The 21,137-nt window shown below is 36.9% G+C and overlaps 1 protein-coding gene across 1 annotated transcript in view; it reads right to left on the bottom strand.

The window, feature by feature from the left end:
- The window catches only part of ZRANB3 (zinc finger RANBP2-type containing 3), a 210,225-nt gene that overhangs the window by 27,258 nt on the left and 161,830 nt on the right, over window positions 1-21,137 (bottom strand). Inside the window, exons 12-13 of the mRNA XM_043997541.1 lie at window positions 8,558-8,978; window positions 5,547-5,771 (exon numbers count right to left, since the gene is read on the bottom strand). Of these exons, the coding sequence (XP_043853476.1) occupies window positions 5,547-5,771; window positions 8,558-8,978 (646 nt within the window). The remainder of the gene's footprint in view (window positions 1-5,546; window positions 5,772-8,557; window positions 8,979-21,137) is intronic.

The following is a 21,137-nucleotide window of genomic DNA, read 5'->3' as shown; positions in this document are numbered from 1 at the left end:
TGAAACAATTAACAACTTTAGCAAAGTAGCAGGATGTAAAATAAATCCACATAAATTATCAGCATTTCTATACATGACCAACAAAGTCCAACAGCAAGAGATAGAAAGAGAAATTCCATTTAAAGTAACGGTAGATAATATAAAATACTTGGGAGTCTACTTGCCAAGACAAACCCAGGAACCCATGAACACAACTAGAAATTCCTGCTCATCAGTTACTTCAAGTGACCTCTGAAGTTAATTGGTAGTCCCAATTCTATTTGCTTGCTGTTCAGTTAGGCAATAAGTACATGTAATTAATTATCTTTTTATATACATCCCTGCCCATTTAAAAAACAGAATTGATAAGGATTAATAAATATATTTAATGCTATGAAAATTATAAATTGTACTTTGAAAAAAGAATCAGAATAATTCCACACCTGTTGATATTTATATCTGTAGCTGTCACTCATTTGGAAACATATTATTTTGTCTGATGCCACCAAGAAGTGGGATTTAATAGCCAGGTTTAAGAGGCAATAAAGAATAGATCCAAAGTATAAACATTCGGGGAGATGCTTCAGTTCTTCCATGTCACTAAGATGCCAGTTAGAAAACATTACAGTTCTGACAGACTAGATGATCTCTTTCTAAGGTCCCTTCTAGTATTAATGTTTGTTGATTTTCTGAGGCAATGTATTAAACAGCAACCTAGTGTCATGAAAATGTTAATGCAGTCATAAAAATGTGCACTACACTGGTCTAGGTGTACACACCTACAGAAAAACACAGTGGACATATGGAAAACAGGCAGTTCACAGGATCAGTTCAGTGGGGAAAGAATGCCAGGCCTGGAAACAGGAACACTGAGTTCAAAACTGGCCTCAGACAATTATTAGCTGGGTTAGCCTGGGCAATGCACTTAAATTCTGTTTGTCTCAGTTTCCTTATCTCAAAAACGGGCAAATAGGGGCAGCTAGGTGGAGCAGTGCATAAAGCACCTGCCCTGGATTCAGGAGGACCTTAGTTCAAATCCAGCCTCGGACACTTGACACTTACTAGCTGTGTGACCCTGGGCAAGTCACATAACCCCCACTACCCCGTTAAAAAAAAAAAAAGGGCAAACAAAGAGCAGCTACCTTGCAGAGCTGTTGTAAGGACTAAATGAGATAATAATTGTAAAGAGATTAGCACAGTGCCAGCTGCATAGTAAGTGCTATATTAATTCTAATGATTGTGAACTAGTAGTAGTAGTAATAATTTTCTTTACATTCTGTCTTTCTTCAATTTTAATTTTTGCTCATATTTCACAGGAATCTGTGATATCTCAAACTCAACATGTCGAAAACCAGAATTTATCATCTCTCTCTCTCTCTCTCTCTCTCTCTCTCTCTCTCTCTCTCCCCAAAATGTTCTTCTTTCTAACTTCCATATTACTGGTGAGGGCATGACTATCCTCACAGTCACCCATACTTGCAATCTTGATCTCTTGTACCCATCCCCCATATCTAATCTGTTGCCAGGCCTTGGCGTTCTTAGCTTTCACAACACCTCATGTACACAGTCCCTGCTCTGAGGCAGTTCCTCTTCACTTCATACTTGGACTATTGCAATAGCTTTCTTGTTGGTGCCCCTGCCTCAAGTCTCTCTCCCCACTCCTGTCCATTATTTAGTCAGCTGTCAAAAGGATTTCTGAAAGGGCAAGTCTAACCATGCCATCTCCCCACTCAATAAAATCTGGTGCCTCTGAATTATTTCTAGGATCAAATATAAAATCTTGTTAGCTTAAAAAAAAGTTTGGTTGATATGTTTTGTTTTATATTACAAACATTTACAGATTATTCCTCCTCTGTAAGAGATCTCTTAAAACAGAGCAAAATAATTAAGCAAAACTAATAAGGCAGTGATCTCATCTGAAATTACACGCAATATTTTACATCTGGAGCAAACTCCTAATCTCACTTTTTTTTTAAATTGACAGAAATCTATTTTTTCTTTCTTTCACCTCCTACTCCATTAAGAAAAAGAAAAGAAAAGCAATTTTTTGGGGGGTAACAAGTATGTTTAGTCAAGCAAAACAATGGCTGTATAAAAAATACATATACACAAACATACACGTTTCATTATACATCCTAATTCCATTATCATCATTGGGCCTCTGGAACCATGAATTAATCATAGTTCTTATACCTTTCTTTTCTTTTTTTTTTTTTTTGCAGGCAATGGGGGTTAAGTGACTTGCCCAGGGTCACACAGCTAGTAAGTGTCAGGTGTCTGAGGCCGGATTTGAACTCAGGTACTCCTGAATCCAGGGCCGGTGCTTTAACCACTGCGCCATCTAGCTGCCCCTTTTTTCTTTTCTTTTTTTTTTTTTTTTTTTTTTTTGTTCTTATACCTTTCAAAGTTGTTTTTAGAGTGACCTTCTTGGCCTCCTGATTCTTTGCCTTTTCACTGGCTGCCCCCATACCAGGAATGTTTTCCCTTTCACTTCTGCCTCCTGTGTTCCTTCAAGATTTGGCTCAAGTCTCATCTTCTGCAAGAGGCACACTCTGGTCCCTTCCTCTGAGATTACCCCCATTTACAATGAATATATCGTGTATGCACATTGTTGTTTGCATGTTGTCTCCCCCAATGCACTCTGAGCTACTTGAGGACAAGGACTATTTTTGCCTTTCTTTGTATCCTCAGAGCTTAGCACAAGGTCTGGCACATAATGCCAAACACATATTGTTTGTTGTTCTTGTTAGTAGAAGAATTCAGCGTTGTTGCAGATAGATGCTGATGTTTTCTTATCCTACTAGTCAAAGGGGGCATATACATTTTACTGGATGAACTAACTTTCTGTAGGTTAAGTGACTTCTGAAAAGAATTTGCAAGCCTCGGTGAAAGCATCTGATTTCTAATGAAAGAAAAGAATTCATTATTCTTAATACATAGATGGGGAAACTGAGATTAAATGAAGACTCATAATAATGAACAACAAACTGAAATGATTAGATATCCATTCCCAGATGAACATTATTCTCCTGATCCAAGCTATTGCTCTGTTATGTTAGAAGCTTTAGAACTTTGGTTTCATTTGTTTTTAACCTTGAAATAAGAAAAAAAAAGAGATACATAATAGTATTCTTATGCCAAGTACATGCTGCCTATTTAATGGCCATTAAAGTTATTAGAGCTAAACGAGGTCAGTTCAGTTCAGTTCAATTAAACATGCAATAAGTATTTGCTACATGCAAGGCAGTACTAGGAACTGGGGACAGAAATATGAAAATAACAGTTCCTTCCTGCCCTCAAGGTGTGGCATAATGGAAAAAGGGATGAATTTGTAGCCACAGGATATGAGTTTGAACTCCATCTCTGCCACTGCATAACTTTGTCATTAGAACTCTCTAGATTCAGTTTCCTGATCTTTAAAATGAGGACGTTAGGTTAGATGATCTTCAAAATCCCTTCCACCTCTCAATCTTCATCTGTGAGACCATTTCTAAGGAACTTAATGGTGTAAGGCGGTATATGAAACCTATACAAAAAAAAAAATGATCAAAGGGATAGGGGCAAAGAGCTATGACCAAGTAGAGGACGGAAACACTTTCAGTGGTGGGGTGGGAAAGAAAATTCAGCAATAGCTTTATGAGGAGCTAGCATCTGAATTAAGCTCTAAAGGGAAGTATTTCAACAGAGAAGGGGATGGATGGGAGAAGTCTGAGTATGATGGACATGATCATAATAGTGCCTTAAGAGTTAAGTGGGAACATTTTGGAGGATAGGTTAGAGTGGAAAGACTAGAGGCAAAAGGAACACCTCAAAGGTTAAACGAATGGATGAGAAGGTATAAAAGTCAGTCAATAGAAGTACTAAGGGCTAGGGATACAAATATAAAAAAAATCAAGACTCTCTACTCTCAAAGAGCTCATATTTAAGGAGGAAAGACAACACACAAAAGGAAGCTGAAAAACTTGGGGAGGGAGGGAAGAAGGGACCCATCCAGGAAGCATAATGAAGTCTAGTTCAAATGAGTATGACTGGGAGAGAAATGAAAGCATAGACGGGGGGTGATTATAGTAGAAGTGTGCAGGAGGGTATGGATATGAAAGAACTACTATTAAGGACTTGTTGACTGATTAGATTGTAGGATGGAGGATAGGGCAGAGTCAAGTGTGACTCCAAAGTTATAAACATGTGGGACTTGGAATACAATGATCACAATGAAAAGACAGAAATTAGAAGCAGGGGAAGGTTTAGAGAGTAAAATGAAAGAAAAACTAGGTTTCTGTTAATGTATAGAGCACAACTGGAATAGTCAACTTTTAAAAATGCCATATATAACAATATATAATACTTATCAACTGTCCAAACTGATATACCAAACATCAATAAGAAAACTTCAATTGTCAGAATGAATCCATTTGGATTTTTTTGGGTGGAGTTGGGAAAATAACTGGCTATAGATCCTTTAACAATTTATTAGCCAACATGTAGGTAATATATTATTAACTCATTTTAACAATTTTAGGTGATCCTATCAAGGATGACATTCTGTAAAAGCTACCAAAGTTACATACATACTATATAGTAACATATCTTAAAAACACTGATTCCCATAATGTTGCCAATCCTTGCCAGCTGGCCCAGATTTGACACTGATATTTGGTTGTTTGTTGCTTGCTACCCACCATGTATATACATATGTGTATATACATATGTATGTGTGTGTGTATGTATATATATATATATATATGTTTATACACACATATAGTTAGAGATATTGGAAGGAGTCATCCAAACAAATGAATAGACAAAATATTTTATAGTCTCCTCTACATTACCTTGAGACATACTGTTATTTGCTGTATATCTTAACAGAGCACAATTGGAATACTCAACTTCAAAAATATGCCTTATATAATTATATATAATACCTATCAGTTGTCCAAATTGATATACCAAATATTAATAAGAAAACCAATTGTCAGAAGAGATTGCATTTGGGTGGAATAGGGGAAAATAACTGGCTGTGGATCCTTTAACAATTTATTAGCTTCATTTATGTGGAAGGATTAAATGCCATTAATCAGATTTTATCATCACCATCACCACCAGCAAAATTAACTTAGATAGCCCTTTAGGATCTCAAGATATAGGGGCAGCTAGGTGGTACAGTGAGGGGCAGCTAGGTGGTGCAATGAACAGAGCACTGACCCTGGAGTCAGGAGGACCTGAGTTCAAATCTGGCCTCCAACACTTGACACTTACTAGTTGTGTGACCTTGGGCAAGTCACTTAACCCCAATTGCCTCACCAAAAAAAAAAAAAAGAATTAGAAGAAAGAAAACAATTAAATCCTGGGAACTTTGGAGATCACCTAGTCCAACCAACCATCTTATTTTTAAAAATGAGGAAACTAAGGCCCAGAAGCTATAAGACTGGCCCAAGGATACACAGAAATGGCAGAGCCAGGATTCAAAATCAGATCCTCTGACTTAGAGTCAAGACTCTTTTTCAGGGTACCACATCACTCGTATTTGTTTTCTTATAGACTAAAATATGAATGGAAACACTTACCTTTTGGGGGTTTTAGTCCATCTCCTTTGTCTTCATTTTCACCTTTAGCTTGTTCTTCCTTGCTATTGACAAACTGTTCCACTGCTGACTTTTCAAGGGCTTGCTGCAAACAGGAAGGGTTGGCTCCAACTTGCAAGATGTTGATTTTCTGGGACTCATTTACCTGATTTCCTTTTTCATCCTGGATACAGTTGGGATCATCTATTTGTTGCTTGTTCAAATATACTACAATTACAGAAATGAGAAATCAATTAAAATTCATCAATAAGCATTTACTAAATGTTTACTGTGTTCAACCATTGTGCTGGAATGGGATATTAAAAAATATAGAAAAAAGCAATCCTGTTACTTACTTTATTCTAAGCCGTAGAGAATCACAGCATCTTATAGTCAGAAAGACCCTTAATGTCGTCATTAAGCTCAAAATCCTGCCCACTACAAAATCTCTTCTTCAATATTCCTGATGAGTGGTAACCTAGTCTCTCCTAAACAGGAAACTAATAAAGTCTATTCCATTGTTGCAGAGCTTTTGAGTGTTATAAAGTTTTTATAAAGAGTAGAAATGTGACCTTAGATCTGGCCTCAAATATGATATATAATAAATCTAACCTCTTTCACATAAGAGGTCTTTCAAAAAATGGAAAGTTGTTTTAAAGCTCCATGTAGTTTTCTATTTTCTAAGGTAAATATCCCTCGGTACTACAAATGACAAAAATAATAGTTCACATTTATGTGGTATGTTGACAATATTCACAATATATGACATAATTTATTTCATTTATTCCTCACAATACTCTAAGTAGATAATACAAAGCAATATATTCATTTCACAGAAGAGAAAACTAAGGCAGGGGCAGCTAGGTGGTGCAGTGGATAGAGCACCGGCCCTAGAATCAGGAGGACCTGAGTTCAAATCCAGACTCAGACACTTGACACTAGCTGAGTGACCCTGGGCAAGTCACTTAGCCCCAACTGCCTCACAAACAAAACAAAACAAAAAACGAGAGAAAACTAAGGCTTAGTGATATGACTTGTTCAGGATCACACAGTTGTTAACTGCCTAGGTAGAGACTTAATTCTACTCTTAATCTAATGCTTTTGTTGCTATAAGCAACACTGCTTCTAAAAGAACTAAAAACTAAATAAAAGTTATCAACAGTTTCTTGAAAGTGAAAAAATATATTTATAACTTCATTTATTTGTAACTTCAGAAAGACCTTGGCACAGATGGAAGTTTAAGCAATAATGACTTAAACATTAGAACTGAATGCAAATTATGCCAAATTACTTATAATGCACTGAACAAGTGATTCCCAACCTTTCTAGAATCGTGACACCTTTCTACTGTTTGATTTGCTAACAGCTGTCCCCTTCCAAATGTGCCATATGGCATGTATTTTTTAAATGAAAGAAAATTAAAATTAATTTTGTTTTTAAATTATTTTTTCCATGATACCCCTTGAGTTAATTGGAGATATCCTGGGGTGTCAAAAAACCGGCAGGCAGTGGGAATCACTTCACTAAACAGTAACTTAACCTTCATTAAACTAATTATTATAATTTTTATATAATGACACGATCACTACTAATATGAACATTCTTTTTTCCATCTTTAATTATGCCGATAATGTTAGTGAAAAGTCATTAAAAATGTTGTTCAAATGTAAGTGAGACAATCTGCCCATGACCTTATCATTCAAGAGGCAATTTCAGAATTGACTTTTGACAGCACAAGAGAAAAAAATAAGAAACTATTAACCAATATTAAATTCCAAATTATGCTGCTGAGTCATTTATCTTATATACTTCATGTGCTCAGAAATTATTTTACAGGCAAAGAGTACTTTATTTTTATGTTTATAACAGTTGGGAGTTGAATGAAATCATGCTAATTGCTATAGGGATGGTCTGTGAAATGAGCTTGTGGTTCCAATTTAGTTTGCAGACAACAGGTGTCCACATTACAAATACAACTACCCAGATGGCAGACTTTGTCAATTTTGGCAGGAACACCAAGAACTGAAAGAGTAAAGCCTTTGCTACAGATTGCATTTAGCTTTGGATCAGAACTAAGAGACCCTGGAGGGAAGGACAGAGAGCAACTCAGACTATAACAACCCAAGTAGCTGACTCATTGGTTAATGTCAAGAGCTCTGAAACCCCAAAGTGCCAGATAAATCAGTTGTATGATTATTAGAATTCATAAATAAAATTTGTATTTCATTTTCCAATGCTGTCAACTGGCAGTTTCAACAATCATAAAAATGTGCTTTAAAATTATGAAACAAAAGGAACATTAATGGCATTCTTCATAGTTTGGGGGATGGTTACGCCCAACCATCCCCCAAACTACACAACAGAAAATGATTGATCCTGGTATAAAAATATACACAGTCAGCAGTTTAGGACATCTTTATTTCTGCTTTAAAATCACTTTTTGCTTTTAAAAATATAATATATTACTAAAACAGACAATCCAGTTAGATTCTTTAAACAAATGAAACCTGGGGGAATTTTTATTATTTACCATGCAAAAAAAAAATACTGCACCTCACGGACTTAGGAAGCAAAGAAACTCCAGAGAATTATTTAGCTATTTAGAACATAAAAATCTATAATTTCCCTTTAAAATCATAACATCTACAAAAGAGAAGAAAACAGCAGGTCTCTGACTATAAGGCATATTTGCTGCCATGGCAACAGAGCTTCTATTCCTGCCCATTGAATTCGCATCCTGCTGACATTAATCAGAAATGTCCATTTGTGCCAAATTAATGCCATGTCACAGACACTTGGGGATATACATTCTTGACAGAAATGGGAGCTTTTCACATTCCCAAAGAGGATAAATTCACAGGGTCTTCACTATGTGAAGGTCTTATTGTAGTATTCCAGGCTCAAGTCAGTCACCAAGCAGTCTCACTGAGCTTTGATAAGCTGTATTCTCTAAAAGCAATAGGGTCTCTGCTCTATTTAGAAGTAAACACAATTCTCCCCCCACCTCTACTCACCAGCACTGCCTTGAGGGGTCTCACACATTTCACAATAAGGCAATAATGAACTATTAACATAGGTGCAGAGACCACACTGCCAATTTTTTCCAGGGAGGGATATGTTGGTTGAATTAGACTTTGTCTCCTGAATTGTTTCTTTTATAAATTCAGCATTTGTTGAACTAGAGCAGGATGTTTTTTTCTCTTTTTGAATGGAATTGTTCTGAGTGGCCACTGATTTCCATCTTTTAGCTTCAGGTTCAAAATCACTTCCATAGTCAATGGCATTCCTCGTAGTTATATTTCTACAATCCAAGGCTTTCTCAGTATCTTTTTCCTGGGATATGCTTGATTCATCACAGGATGCCATTGTGTGTCTTTTCTTATTATGTTTTGGTGAAAAGAAGGCTCGAATATCATGCTGTTTTTCTTTTTCAAACTAGGAAAAACAGATAGATAATTCAGGGTTGTAACAATCTTTGGTTAAATAAAAGGGTTTAATAAATATATTTTTTCTTATTAGCAAGATTTAAAACTTTATCCTTTGAATTAAATTAATTTTATGATTCCTTGGTGAAAGAGGTAATTTAAAAGATCTTAGTATCTTTTCTAACATATTAGAACACCACAAGAACACTTATGTTATGAAAATTTAAAATATCTTGCTTAGGAATTCTCTCTGCTGCTTTTTTGTCAGAGAAAGGCCTTGATAAATGTGCAGGAATTGTCTACTTCAAAATCTCAAGTCAATAATATAACCAAGAAAAATGCTTTCATGTTCAAACTAGGAAGAAACACTGTGCCCAAAGATTTGTGGCAATCATATTAATGTTTTTTACTTGAAGGTGATTTGTTTTCATAAATGTTAAGGCAATTCAGGAGTAGGAAAGTTTATTTTCTTATTTTTAAAAAAATGCTATACTCCTATGAATGGCTATAGCAGTATGCCTCATTAACCATTTTTTCCCCTTTGCAAGTGTAAGAATCATCTTCCCATTTGAAAGGTGATGGATACCCACTAGCACAATTAATTATTCAAAAGTTCATAGAATTTAGAGCTGGAAAGCATCTTTATTTTAAAGAATGAGAAACCATATGATATCACTCAGGTTACACAGGTAATAGATGGCAGAACCAGGACAGGAGTCAAGGTTCATTGGCAACAATTCTACTGTTCTTTCTACCATGCCATACTGCCTCAGCACGAGTGATTCATTTACTGAACTCATATTTAGGTAGAGTTGTGTAAGCCCAAGTTGTACTGAGAGGTCATTATAGAATCAAAGAATCCTGGAGTATGAAGGGACCCCAGAGAGCACATAATCCAAGCATATCAGACCAAGGTTCTCTCTAATATCCATAACAAGTAGTTATCCAGCCTCTGATTGAAGACAACCAGGTGGGGGAAACCTACCACCTCCTAAGATGGCCCATGGACTCTTAATGGGAATAACAATAGCACCTAACTCAGGGTTTTTGGTGAGGATCAAATGAGATAGTAACATGTGTAAAAGACTGTACAAATCTTAAAAAGCTAATATAGATGCTACCTATTATTATTACTGTTGTTATTATTATTTTGGAAAGTTCTAATTAGAAGGGGTTTTTTTACATCAAGCTGAAAAAATGCCTCTGGGCAACTCCTGCTCACTGTTCCTAGTTTGACCTTTTGAGACCAAGGAGAGCAAGTTTAATTTTTATTATTTCTTTTTTTTTTAATGTATGAGGTATTTTATTTTTTCTGTTACATGTAAAGATAGTTCTCAACTTTTGTTTATACGTGCTTTACAATTACAGATTTTTCTCCCTCCCTCCCCCTCCCTCCCCCCCTCCCCTAGACAGCAGGTAATCTGATATAGGGCAAGTTTAATTTTTCTTCCACTGGATAATCCTTCGGGTACTCAAAGAGAGACACAATGACCCCATGAAGCCTTTTCCCAGGCTAAATGTATCCAATTCCTTCCACTGATCCTAATGGATTGATCTCCAACTACTACACCGAGCTGGTCACATCCTCCTCTGGATACATTCCAGTTTATCAATGTCTGTCCCATAGATGATGCTAACAAAAAGCTTCACAGCACAGAGACAGGAATTGCAGCTGTAACTTCATTGGAACTCTCAGATGCATCAAGTCACCTTCCTGTAAATGTATAGTCTTAGAGAATTGCCCAGAGGTATCAAACATGGGGCCTGCAGGCTGACACAACACTGCTGAATGCTGCTGGAACTAGATCAAACGTAATTAGGAATATGTAACAAAATTAATTTTAGAAATATAGATAATGTTAAAATGTGATTTTCTAAAAGTCAGTATTAAACAGCAAGGATCCTCAAATATAGTTTAGTGGTGCCCTTTTGTGTTTGAATTTGACACCACTGGCCCTAGCTCACTGAGTGACTTGTATAGCATTACAAAGCCAATCTATATCTGGGGCAGGACTTGAATTCAGGTCTTCCTGGCCTTGAGGTTAGCTTTCTATCTATTATGCTACATTACCTCTCAAAGAAGAGCATATGAAGAAAATTTCCATAATGAACTTAGTTTGCCTTTCCAGTGTTGCTAGGCAAAGAGATTCAGGTTATTTCTATACTGGTGAAATTATGACATATATTACCACAGGCTCTCCCAAAATAATACAGAACCTTTACCTTGTGTAGCTCTTTTTCATATGCTATTCAAACACATTCAAATCAGCTGGAAAAGTTTCAAAATTTACATGAAAATATAAAACAAAAGAGTATAATCAAGGGAACTGAATAAGTTGGGAAAGATAATTTCAGCTGAGTTTTAACAAAAGAAAGAAGGTTAGAAGAGGGATATAGAAAAAGTATTTCAAATGCAGGACTTTTAACTGAATAATAAATCTTAGAAAAGGACATAAAATACACATTTCTAATTGAAAAGAGAAAAAAGAAAAGTAGTAGTAAATAGGCTAAACTAGTTTGGTCCTGAAAAGGAAAGACAATAAATGGATAATCAAAGATAATGTATTATATTTAAGAGAGATGAAGGGAAAGGACGAAACTGCCTGAAAATCTACAGCAATTTTGAGTGCCCATTTAGTATCAGCTATTTCTAGTAAAACTATAAGTATTTTGGTAGGCCAACTTTCCACTGACTTGGTTTAAGTGACATGGTTAAGAGAGCAGGCTGGAAACATTTGCCTTTGGAAACAATGAAATTCTTGTAATAAATTCCAGTTTCTCCTTGAAATAAAGGTCTATTATTTGTATACCAATATTCTTCCAGTGATGCTGCATGGCTGTGAGTCATAGAACACTAGTCTTAGAAAACTAAAGTCGATGATCACCCAAAGGGCATAAGAATGGTATAACACGTTACAAAGGAGGAATTATGCTGCAGAAGGGCTATAAAGGATGTTATCAAAGAAATGTGTGAACAAAAAAGAAGATGCTGAGCAAGAGTGAGGGGAAAGCTAATCGACAGCCTGAAAGCTGCATTGGTATCCTAATGATGTCAGGAAAAGCAGTCCACCCAGCATGGTGGGTGGACCAAAGAAGGACAGGGAATAAAGTCACAAAAGATGGGAAGGTATAGATTGATTGTGATTTGCATCACTGGAGGGAATACTTCATATAAAAAATTTTGGGGAGCGGGGCAATGAAGGTTAAGTGACTTGCCCAGGGTCACACAGCTAGGAAGTATCAAGTGTCTGAGGCTGGATTTGAACTTAGGTCTTCCTGAATCTAGGGCCAGTGCTTTATCCACTGCACCACCTAGCTGCCCCATCTTTCCAATATTCTTACACTAAACTCCCACATACATGCATATTTTTGCATCCTGTCATCTGACTTCCTTTCTGTCCTTTGCACAAGACATTCTTCTCCTAACTTCATGCTTTTTCACACACTCTCCATTTTTGGAGTTCTCTCCTTTTTCCCCCCTATACCTACTAGTTTCTCCAGATTCCTTTAAATCCTAGCTAAAATCCCACCTTCTGCGAGAAGTTTTTTCCCCCAAAGCTAGTGTCTTTTACATATGTATTTTTTTTTTTAGTGAGGCAATTGGGGTGAAGTGACTTGCCCAGGGTCACATAGCTAGTAAGTATCAAGTGTCTGAGGCTGGATTTGAACTCAGGTCCTCCTGAATTCAGGGCCGGTGCTTTATCCACTGTGCCACCTAGCTAACCCAAAACTAGTGTCTTTTTATCTCCTATTTATCTATATATATCTTGTTTGTACAAAGGTGTTTGCATGCTGTGTCTTCCAATAGATTGTAAGCTCCAAAAGAGCAATCAAATCTTTTAAACCAGAGATTCCATTTATCATTTTACCAGGAATAGAAATTTTAATTCCAACCTGGTCTTTTACCTCATCAGGAAGATATCATAAAATATGTATGCAATAAGACCTTTGTTTTTCCCCTTCTATGTATCTGTAGCATTTAGCACAGTGCAATAGTTGTTTAATTAATGCTTGTTGACTTGACTTGAAAGAATTAAAAAAAAACCCCACATTCTTTAAAACATATTCTAAATTCAGATTTTCAGCAACCTCATACTGGTCTTCCCTTCAATTATTCCAAATTAATGAGATTTTATTGCATACATATTTCATGATATCTTCCAGAGGAGCTAACAGAACAGGTTGGAGTTAAAATTTCTATTCCTGGTAAAATGATAAATGGAATCTCTGCTAAGGGGAAAAAAAAACCCCAAAAAACCACTGTCATATAAGCTGAGTATGAGATTCTGTTTCCTTATTCCACACTTAGGAAGTTTTTTTCTTTGACAAAGTTTGACGTTTTTAAAAATTCTACTCTCTACCAAATGCTTGCTCAGGATTTATTAAAATAATAACAAAATACATTTTCGCTATAGGATTCTTACTGTCTTAAAAAAAGCAAGCATTTTCAGTCAGTCTCAGTAAGCTATCAAATCATTTTTAGAAGAACTTCCTTTCCTATTTAAACAACATCTAATTTAGGAAGTTGCCACTTGAGACACTCTGCTTCATATGCTGGAGGGCAGTTTAGAGTGAAGGGTAGCAATGATTGACAGTAATCAGATACTGATGCTTACATCTGCCACTATGGGGATTTTCCTGCAGTCTATTGTGCCATCAGAATACTGGAGATATTTTGGACCCATACTGCTATGTAAGACATATATGATAGGAAACTGAGGCTTGAATAGGATGAAAGTTTGGATGTGCAGAAACTAACAGAATATAGTAAAAATGCCATTATATCCTAGGAAGAAGAGGCAGAGATTCATTAGCAGCAATGTCAATAATTCATGGGATTCTAGATTAAGAGTTGGAAGGGGCCTCAGAGCCCATCTAATCCAAAGTCATCATTTTAAAGATCAGGAACTGAGGACCACTGAGTTTAAGTTAACTTGCCCACGTTGACCCAGCTAGTAAGTGGCACAGCCACAATTTAAAGTGAGGTCCTCCAGACCCAGGGCTCTTTCACTGCACTGCCTGCCTCCAAATTCATATGATGATGAACAACAGTGAATGATGTAACAGAGACAGCACTTTAAGATATAATACTCTGGTCAAGAGGCGACCATTAGCTGAAAAGCATCAGTAACTTGACCTTCATCATAGGCTTCTTGGCAATCTTAGAAAAAGGGTTCACTTTTAAGTGGGCTTAGCTCTGAGTCCATGAATTGTCAAGGAAATCTTGACAATCGTGTGTTACAATTAGCAAGAGGGAAAAGGTAGGGAATTATTTTAAGAGATGATCTCACATTCTTAAATGTGAGATCAAAACACTAAGAAGAGTCAGTGTTTTCCTGTCTATTGGAACAAAATATCTGGCTTTAGAGAAATTCTCACTAAAATGAGTGGGGGTGGCTGGGTGGTGCAGTGGATAGGGCACTGGTCTTGGATTCAGGAGGACCTGACTTCAAATCTGGCCTCAGACACCTGACACTTACTTAGCTGTGTGGCCCTGGGCGGGTCACTTTACCTTGTTGCTCTGGAAAAAAAAAAAGAAAAAAAAAGAACAGTGAATATGGTCAGAACATCTAAATTTTTTGCCTTAATTGTCTGACATAAACTTGTTCCGTGATCATGAGCAAGTCACTGCTCTTCTTGATGTCTTTGAAAATAATCCAAGTGGAAATTAAAGCCAAGCTGCTGATTAGTAGCAGTGGAGGAATATTCCATACTAGGAGTTCCCAATGGTAATGAAGTCATGAGTCTGTACAGAAAAAGAAATACTGTGTCAATAGAATAAAGGATGGTGTATATGCTAGTATGTCTTACTGTTATGAAAAGAAAGACAAAAACATCTCTTACTAGTTAATGATTCCCCTTCCCCGGTTTGTCACAAAATTATAATACTTTTAAAATAGGGCAAATAATGATATTACAGATTAATCTGCCTGGGTAAAGGGTGTACTTATTTAGCATTTATTCCAAATTGACTAAGCTTTTATTCTACAGAGTTTAGCATAAGATAGCCAGAGTGAGAAGCAAAGCAGAGCAAAGGCAACCACTCATGAGATGAGCAGAAGAAATGAAGTCTGTTACATCAATCCTGATAGCTGGGGATGACAGAAGAGAAACTGTGCCGGCGTAACACAAAGGGGCAGTAAATCAGTTTGAGTCCAAGCATATTATTGAAGATTCTTAAAGAAAGATGTTAATATGAAAAATAATCCTATGGCAACAACTCATGCTGTCAACCAAATGAAAAAATAACAAAGTAACATCAGTCATTTCTAGACATTTATACATAAGGGAAATAAATACAAATGTTTACATCTTATTTTCCTACAAGATCAAGAGCACTTTAAACTGAAAATGAAGGGGGAAGGAGAAAACTCCCTATATTTTTTACCAAGTCACATAATTACACTGAGTTGCAGGCATAACCTATTACTAGAAAGGACAATTCACAGGAGACAATATTCAAGATAACCAGCAATAAAACCTCTAGTCTCAGGTTTAAACACAGATGTCCAAGATATAAGTAGCAAACATACTTAATGCAAGGAAGAAGATGCAGCTGCACAGGCATTACTGATATCTGGTGGTATGGGATTAGTGATTATATATTTTGGCTACAGCAGAGTGAACCTTTTACAAGTGGAACAAAATAAGTGAAAAAGGGTATGTATTCACACATTATATTAACAAGATATATTCCTGTGAGGCCATCTAGGAACTAGAAAGGGGAAGCTTTTGGAAAAGGATCAAAGGAAAGAGAAACAGAAGCAATATAGTCATGGGGAGTATATTACAGACCACCAGAAGTCCATGAAAGAGATCATGAAGGTAGTATGAAAGCATAATGGGGACTTTCTACTACATAGTCATCTTCTTGAGCTAGTGTGCTTTCTCTTTCTCTCCCTTTCCCTACTCCTACCCCCTATCCCCCCCACCCCCAAGGCAGCTAGGGTACTGGATGTGGAGTTCAAATCCTGCCTCAAGACACTAACTAGTTAGATGACCCTGGGTAAGTCACTTAATGTCTCTACCTCAATTTTCTCAACTATAGTATGCAGGAATTGGGTTTGATAACCTACAACTCTATGAATCTGTCAAAATCAGGGTAGCAGGGGCAGCAAGGTGGCGCAGTGGATAGAGCACCAGCCCTGGATTCAGGAGGACCTGGGTTCAAATCTGGCCTCAGACACTTAACACTTACTAGCTGTGTGACCCTGGGCAAGTCACTTAACCCCAAATGCCTCACCAAAAAAAAAAAAAAAAAATCAGGGTAGCAGACAAGCTCTTAACTTAAGGTAATGGGATACTTCTGGCATGGGAGTAAATTAAGGCACCTAGAATAAAAATAGTTGGATTAAAATCCTGTTTCAGATACTCAATAGCTGTGTGATCCTAGGTGGGTCACTTAACTACTCTTATGCCTAAATTTCCTCATCTGTTAATTAGGAAGGCTAGCTTGATGGGCTCCAAGGTCCTTTTAACTTTAACTATAATTCAGTGATCTTCTGTGAGGAAGCAACAAGAACTGCTATTCTGGATCTCATTTTTTTGTTTGTTTGGGTTTTTTTTTTGCAGGGCATTGAGGGTTAAGTGACTTGCCCAGGGTCACACAGCTAGTTAAGTGTCAAGTGTCTGAGGCCTGATTTGAACTCAGGTACTCCTGAATCCAGGGCTGGTGCTTTATCTACTTTGCCACCTAGCTGCCCCCTCTGGATCTCTTTTTTTTTTTTTAAGTAAGGCAATTGGGGTTAAGTGACTTGCCCAGGGTCACACAGCTAGTAAGTGTTAAGTGTGAAAAAAAAAAAAAGAAATGAAGGTAATATTGGGAGAGTAGACACAACACAAGTAAAGAGTAGTCTGACATCTACCCTAGATTCAAAGAATTCAGAGTTCATAAAAGGGATAAATTTATTCGATGACTTAAAATTCTATAGGGAATTTGACCCAAGATGGATAGGCAGTTCTCAAGAATGAAAAATATGAAGGCCAAAAAAAAAAAAAAAAAAGAAGAAAGAAAAAGAAATGACTCAGATGAAGAAAAAAAGGGAATTATCCAAATAATCCAATATTCATGCATAGTGAATTTGTCTTTTAAAATTATTTTTTTTCAGTTCTGCATTTTTTCTCTCCCATCTTCTCTCCTTCCCCTGCCCCAATGGAGAAAGCAAAACAAACAAAACATCTTGTTACAAACATGCATGGTCAAGGAAAATAGATTCCTGAACTGGCCATGTCCACATACATGTATATGGACAAGGCCATTGTTTTATTTAATATATTAAATATATAGACAAGGCATATATTTATTTATACATGTGCACATGCACACAGATCCCCTTAATCCCACCCAAATCTGTACTGAGTCTATTGCCTCTCTATCAAGGAGGAAGAAGTGTGGGGTACAAAAACCATCTATTTTAAAGATATATACAGAAGATGTTAGTTTAGATAGCTGATAATGGCTACAATCAGTCAAGAAGCACTTAGTAAGGCTCTACTATGCTGCCAGGCACTGGGCCATGTTCTGTGGGTTCAAAGACCAATAAGACACAGGTCATGGCCTCAAGGTGCTAATGTTCTATTGAGGGACTTGCACTTGTATAAGCTCATACAAGACTCACAAAAAGAACACAAAGTAACCTTGGATGGGAAGGCATTAGTATCCAAGGGGACCAGGAAAGGCCTTGTTGAGGAAAGTAGCAATTGAGGTGAGTCTTCAAGGAAATCAAGGACGATAAGCAGTTAGTTGGGACAGAGACCAATTAGGAGGCTATTGTAATTGAACAAGAGAAAGGTGATGAGGGTCTGAATTATGGTAGAAATGTGGTGTAATTGTTAAGAAAGGGACATATGAGAGATTTGTGGAGACAGAAGTGACAATATCTGGCAACTGAATGAATATTTATAATGGGAGTGAGGCATCAGGGAGGACACCTGGATGCCTGGAAGGATGATGGTGGCTTTCACAATAATAGGCAAGTAAGGAAGATGAATACATTTTGGGGAAAAAAGACAATGAGTTCTATTTGAGGAGCCTATATGATATCCAGTTTGAAATGTCCAACAGAAACTTAGTGATATAAGACTGGAATTTAAGAGAGACTAGGGTTGAAAATGTAGATTTGAGAATCAGCTTCATAGAGATTGGGGAAAATGAAGTCACCAAATGAGAGAAGAGCTCCCAGGATAGGTCCCTGGGGTGCACTCAGTCAAGAGAAGTAACATGGATGGATGAGCCAACAAGAGACTTGAAAATGCACTCTCAAGCATAAGGAAAGCAACGCTGAAAATCCCAAAGAAAAGAAAAATATCCAGGAGCAAAGTATAGTGAACACTGTCAAACACTGAAGTGTCTAAAAGGAAGAAGAATGAAAAAGACAATTAGATTTGATGATTAAGAGATCTTTGGTAACTTGGGAGTGAGTAGGTTCAGCTGAGTAATGAGGTTGCAATCAAATTACATATGATTAAGAAAAGTGAGAGAAAAGGATGTGGAGATGCTGAGTATAGATGATGTTTTTCAAAGTTTGACTGAGAAATTGAGGCAACATATAGGATGATAACTAGTAGGCCAAGAGGCAATAAGCATGAAGTGTGTGCCAGGGAGGAGTGGTGTTGCTGTTTTCCTTCATTCTTGAAGAGGACCATGACATCAGGTGATGTCATGACTTGTAATGAATTGGATTTAAGTGAGGGAAGGCTATGTAAAGTCACCAACCTCATTCTAAACCCTCCAGAGCTGAGTCCAGTGCCAAGATATACATCAGGATGATGAGAGATGGCCCGGATGTTTTTGTGGCAATCAGGGTTAAGTGACTTGCCCAGGGTCACACAGCTAGTGTCTGAGGTGAGATTTAAACTCAAGTCCTCCCAACTTCAGGGCCAGTGCTCTATCTACTGTGCCATATAGCTGCCCCAGGGATGGTAAGACCTAGTGAAAGAATTTTAGAGATGGGAGAGACTTGGGCATTTTTATAGACAGAAGGGAAAGAACCCAGAGATAGGGAGAGATGAAAAATTAGAGATAGGAGGATGACAGTGTAGACAATCTGATGAAGAAGAAAGGAGGGAAGAGGATCAATAGTATGCGTACAGGGGTTGTCCTTGGAAGGAGAAATGCCACCTTCTCAGAGACTGTAGTAAAGAAGGAAATAATGGGCAATGGTGTCAAGGGTTTGTAAGATAAAGAGGAGGAGAGAAGACTCCAACAGTGAATAATGACATTTTCTCAGTAAAGTATGGATCTTTAGCAAAAAGAGTAGGAGGAGGGGGATTGAAGAGGAAAGAAAGTTTGGAACTGCTTCTGTGGGGAGTAAGATAGGGAATTAATTAGAAATAAAAGGATTGCCTTCCTACAGTGAAAGCCCAGTTGATGTTGTATTATATAAATATGTAATATACCAAGTCATCTATATTCAGCAATACATGGGTAGGGGCAGAGGAGGTAGAAAATGTGAATAATTTAGAACTAGGGTTTGGCATCAGGCAAACAGCAATATATAGGACAAGGGACATTCTAGAGAACAGATATTTTCTAGATAGTCTAGAGAAGAGAACAGTGTGATGTTGAATAGGTTAATGATAGGGTTGAGACTGGGGAGGAAAGTAAATGAAATCAGAGAAGACATAACATCCTGAGAAAATATTGGCGGCCTTAAGAAGGGGATAAATAGGTTTTGGAGGGATAAGATATAAAGAGAGTGAATCTTATGAGATTAATTTGGTCTGGGGAGTGCTACAAGATGTAGCCCAAGGGCAGGCAGTTTAACACCTCTGTTGTGTAAAGGAGAGAGCACAGGATTTGGAATTAGAAACATACGGATTTTATTCCTACCTCAGATGCTAGTTATGGAACCCTGGTAAATCACTCAATGTCTCTGATCCTTGGTTTCCTTAGCTGTAAAATGGGGATATAATAATTCCTACCTCACAGGGTTGTTATGAGGATTAAATGGTAATCTGCATACATATAAGGCATGATGCAAGCTTCAAATTGCAATACAATGACAGCTAGTATTAGTAGTGTTATTAATTGTGGATAGGCTATCTTCTGTGGTTGGCTTTGTTTTGCTGTTTTTCTCTGTTACAAAGAAAAGTTCAATAGAAAATGACTAATGTAAAAAATGAAAGGTGTCCAAATAACTTGTGGTGGTTCTGGAGGTCAGTTTTGCTTAGCCATGTTTCCAAGATCAAGTAAAGGGAGTGGATCTAAGACCTGGCTTCTTAAACTGTAGGTTGCCACCCCACATGGAGTCATATAACTGAATGTGGGGAAGTGAAAAATTTGGCAACAGTAAAAGATTATGTATCTTTATTTTATATACCTATATACCCAGGGTCGCATAAAAATTTCTTGGGCAAAAAGGGGTCACAAGATGAAAAAGTTTAAGAAGCCCTGGCCTAAGAGGAAATGACATATAAAAAATGAAACATATCAATAAAACTTAATGAAAAAAGAAAAAGCATCAGTTTTCCTGTCTCTTACTGAACTGTAAATAACAAAAGATACAATTACATGTATAAACATTTGCTATCACATTTTTTTGTTTTGTTTAACTATTGGCTGGCCTATCATGTTAAAATTTATCAATTAAAAAAGAAGATATGAAAAATAGCTAAAGAAACAGATGTTCAGTAAAGGTTATCTGGTTACAATTTACTGAAGGATGGATCCCATTTCAATGTAATGGTTTTTATTGTATTTCTGGTTTTAAATTTTTTTTCCATAAAATTAATCTATTCATTTTGGTGGCCCCTAAGATAAGCACAGTTAACAATAATCCCCACCCTAGCAGGTAGACAATTAAGATAATGTAAAGAGAGGATCTAGGATCACTAATAAAAATACTAAACTTAAGTAGCCCTACAAATCAACTTACGAGATGCTGGAGGACATCAATACTATCCAGCAAAATCAAAGGGGAATGGCTGAATAAGCAGTAATATATGATGGTGATGGAATATTATTGTGCTATAAGAAACGACAAGCAGGATGATTTCAAAAAGACCTGGAGAGACTTGTATGAACAGATATATAGTGAAGTGAGTAGAACCAAGAGAACGTTGTGTACAGAGACAGCAATATTGTTTGAGGAAGAACTGCGAATCACTTAACTATTCTCAACAATACAATGATCCAAAACAATCCCAAAGTAAGTACTATTGATGAAAA

This window comes from Dromiciops gliroides, chromosome 3 (genome assembly GCF_019393635.1).
Source record: "Dromiciops gliroides isolate mDroGli1 chromosome 3, mDroGli1.pri, whole genome shotgun sequence".
NCBI classification, from domain to species: Eukaryota; Metazoa; Chordata; class Mammalia; order Microbiotheria; family Microbiotheriidae; genus Dromiciops; species Dromiciops gliroides.
This window is presented reverse-complemented; position numbering and strand designations above follow the sequence as displayed.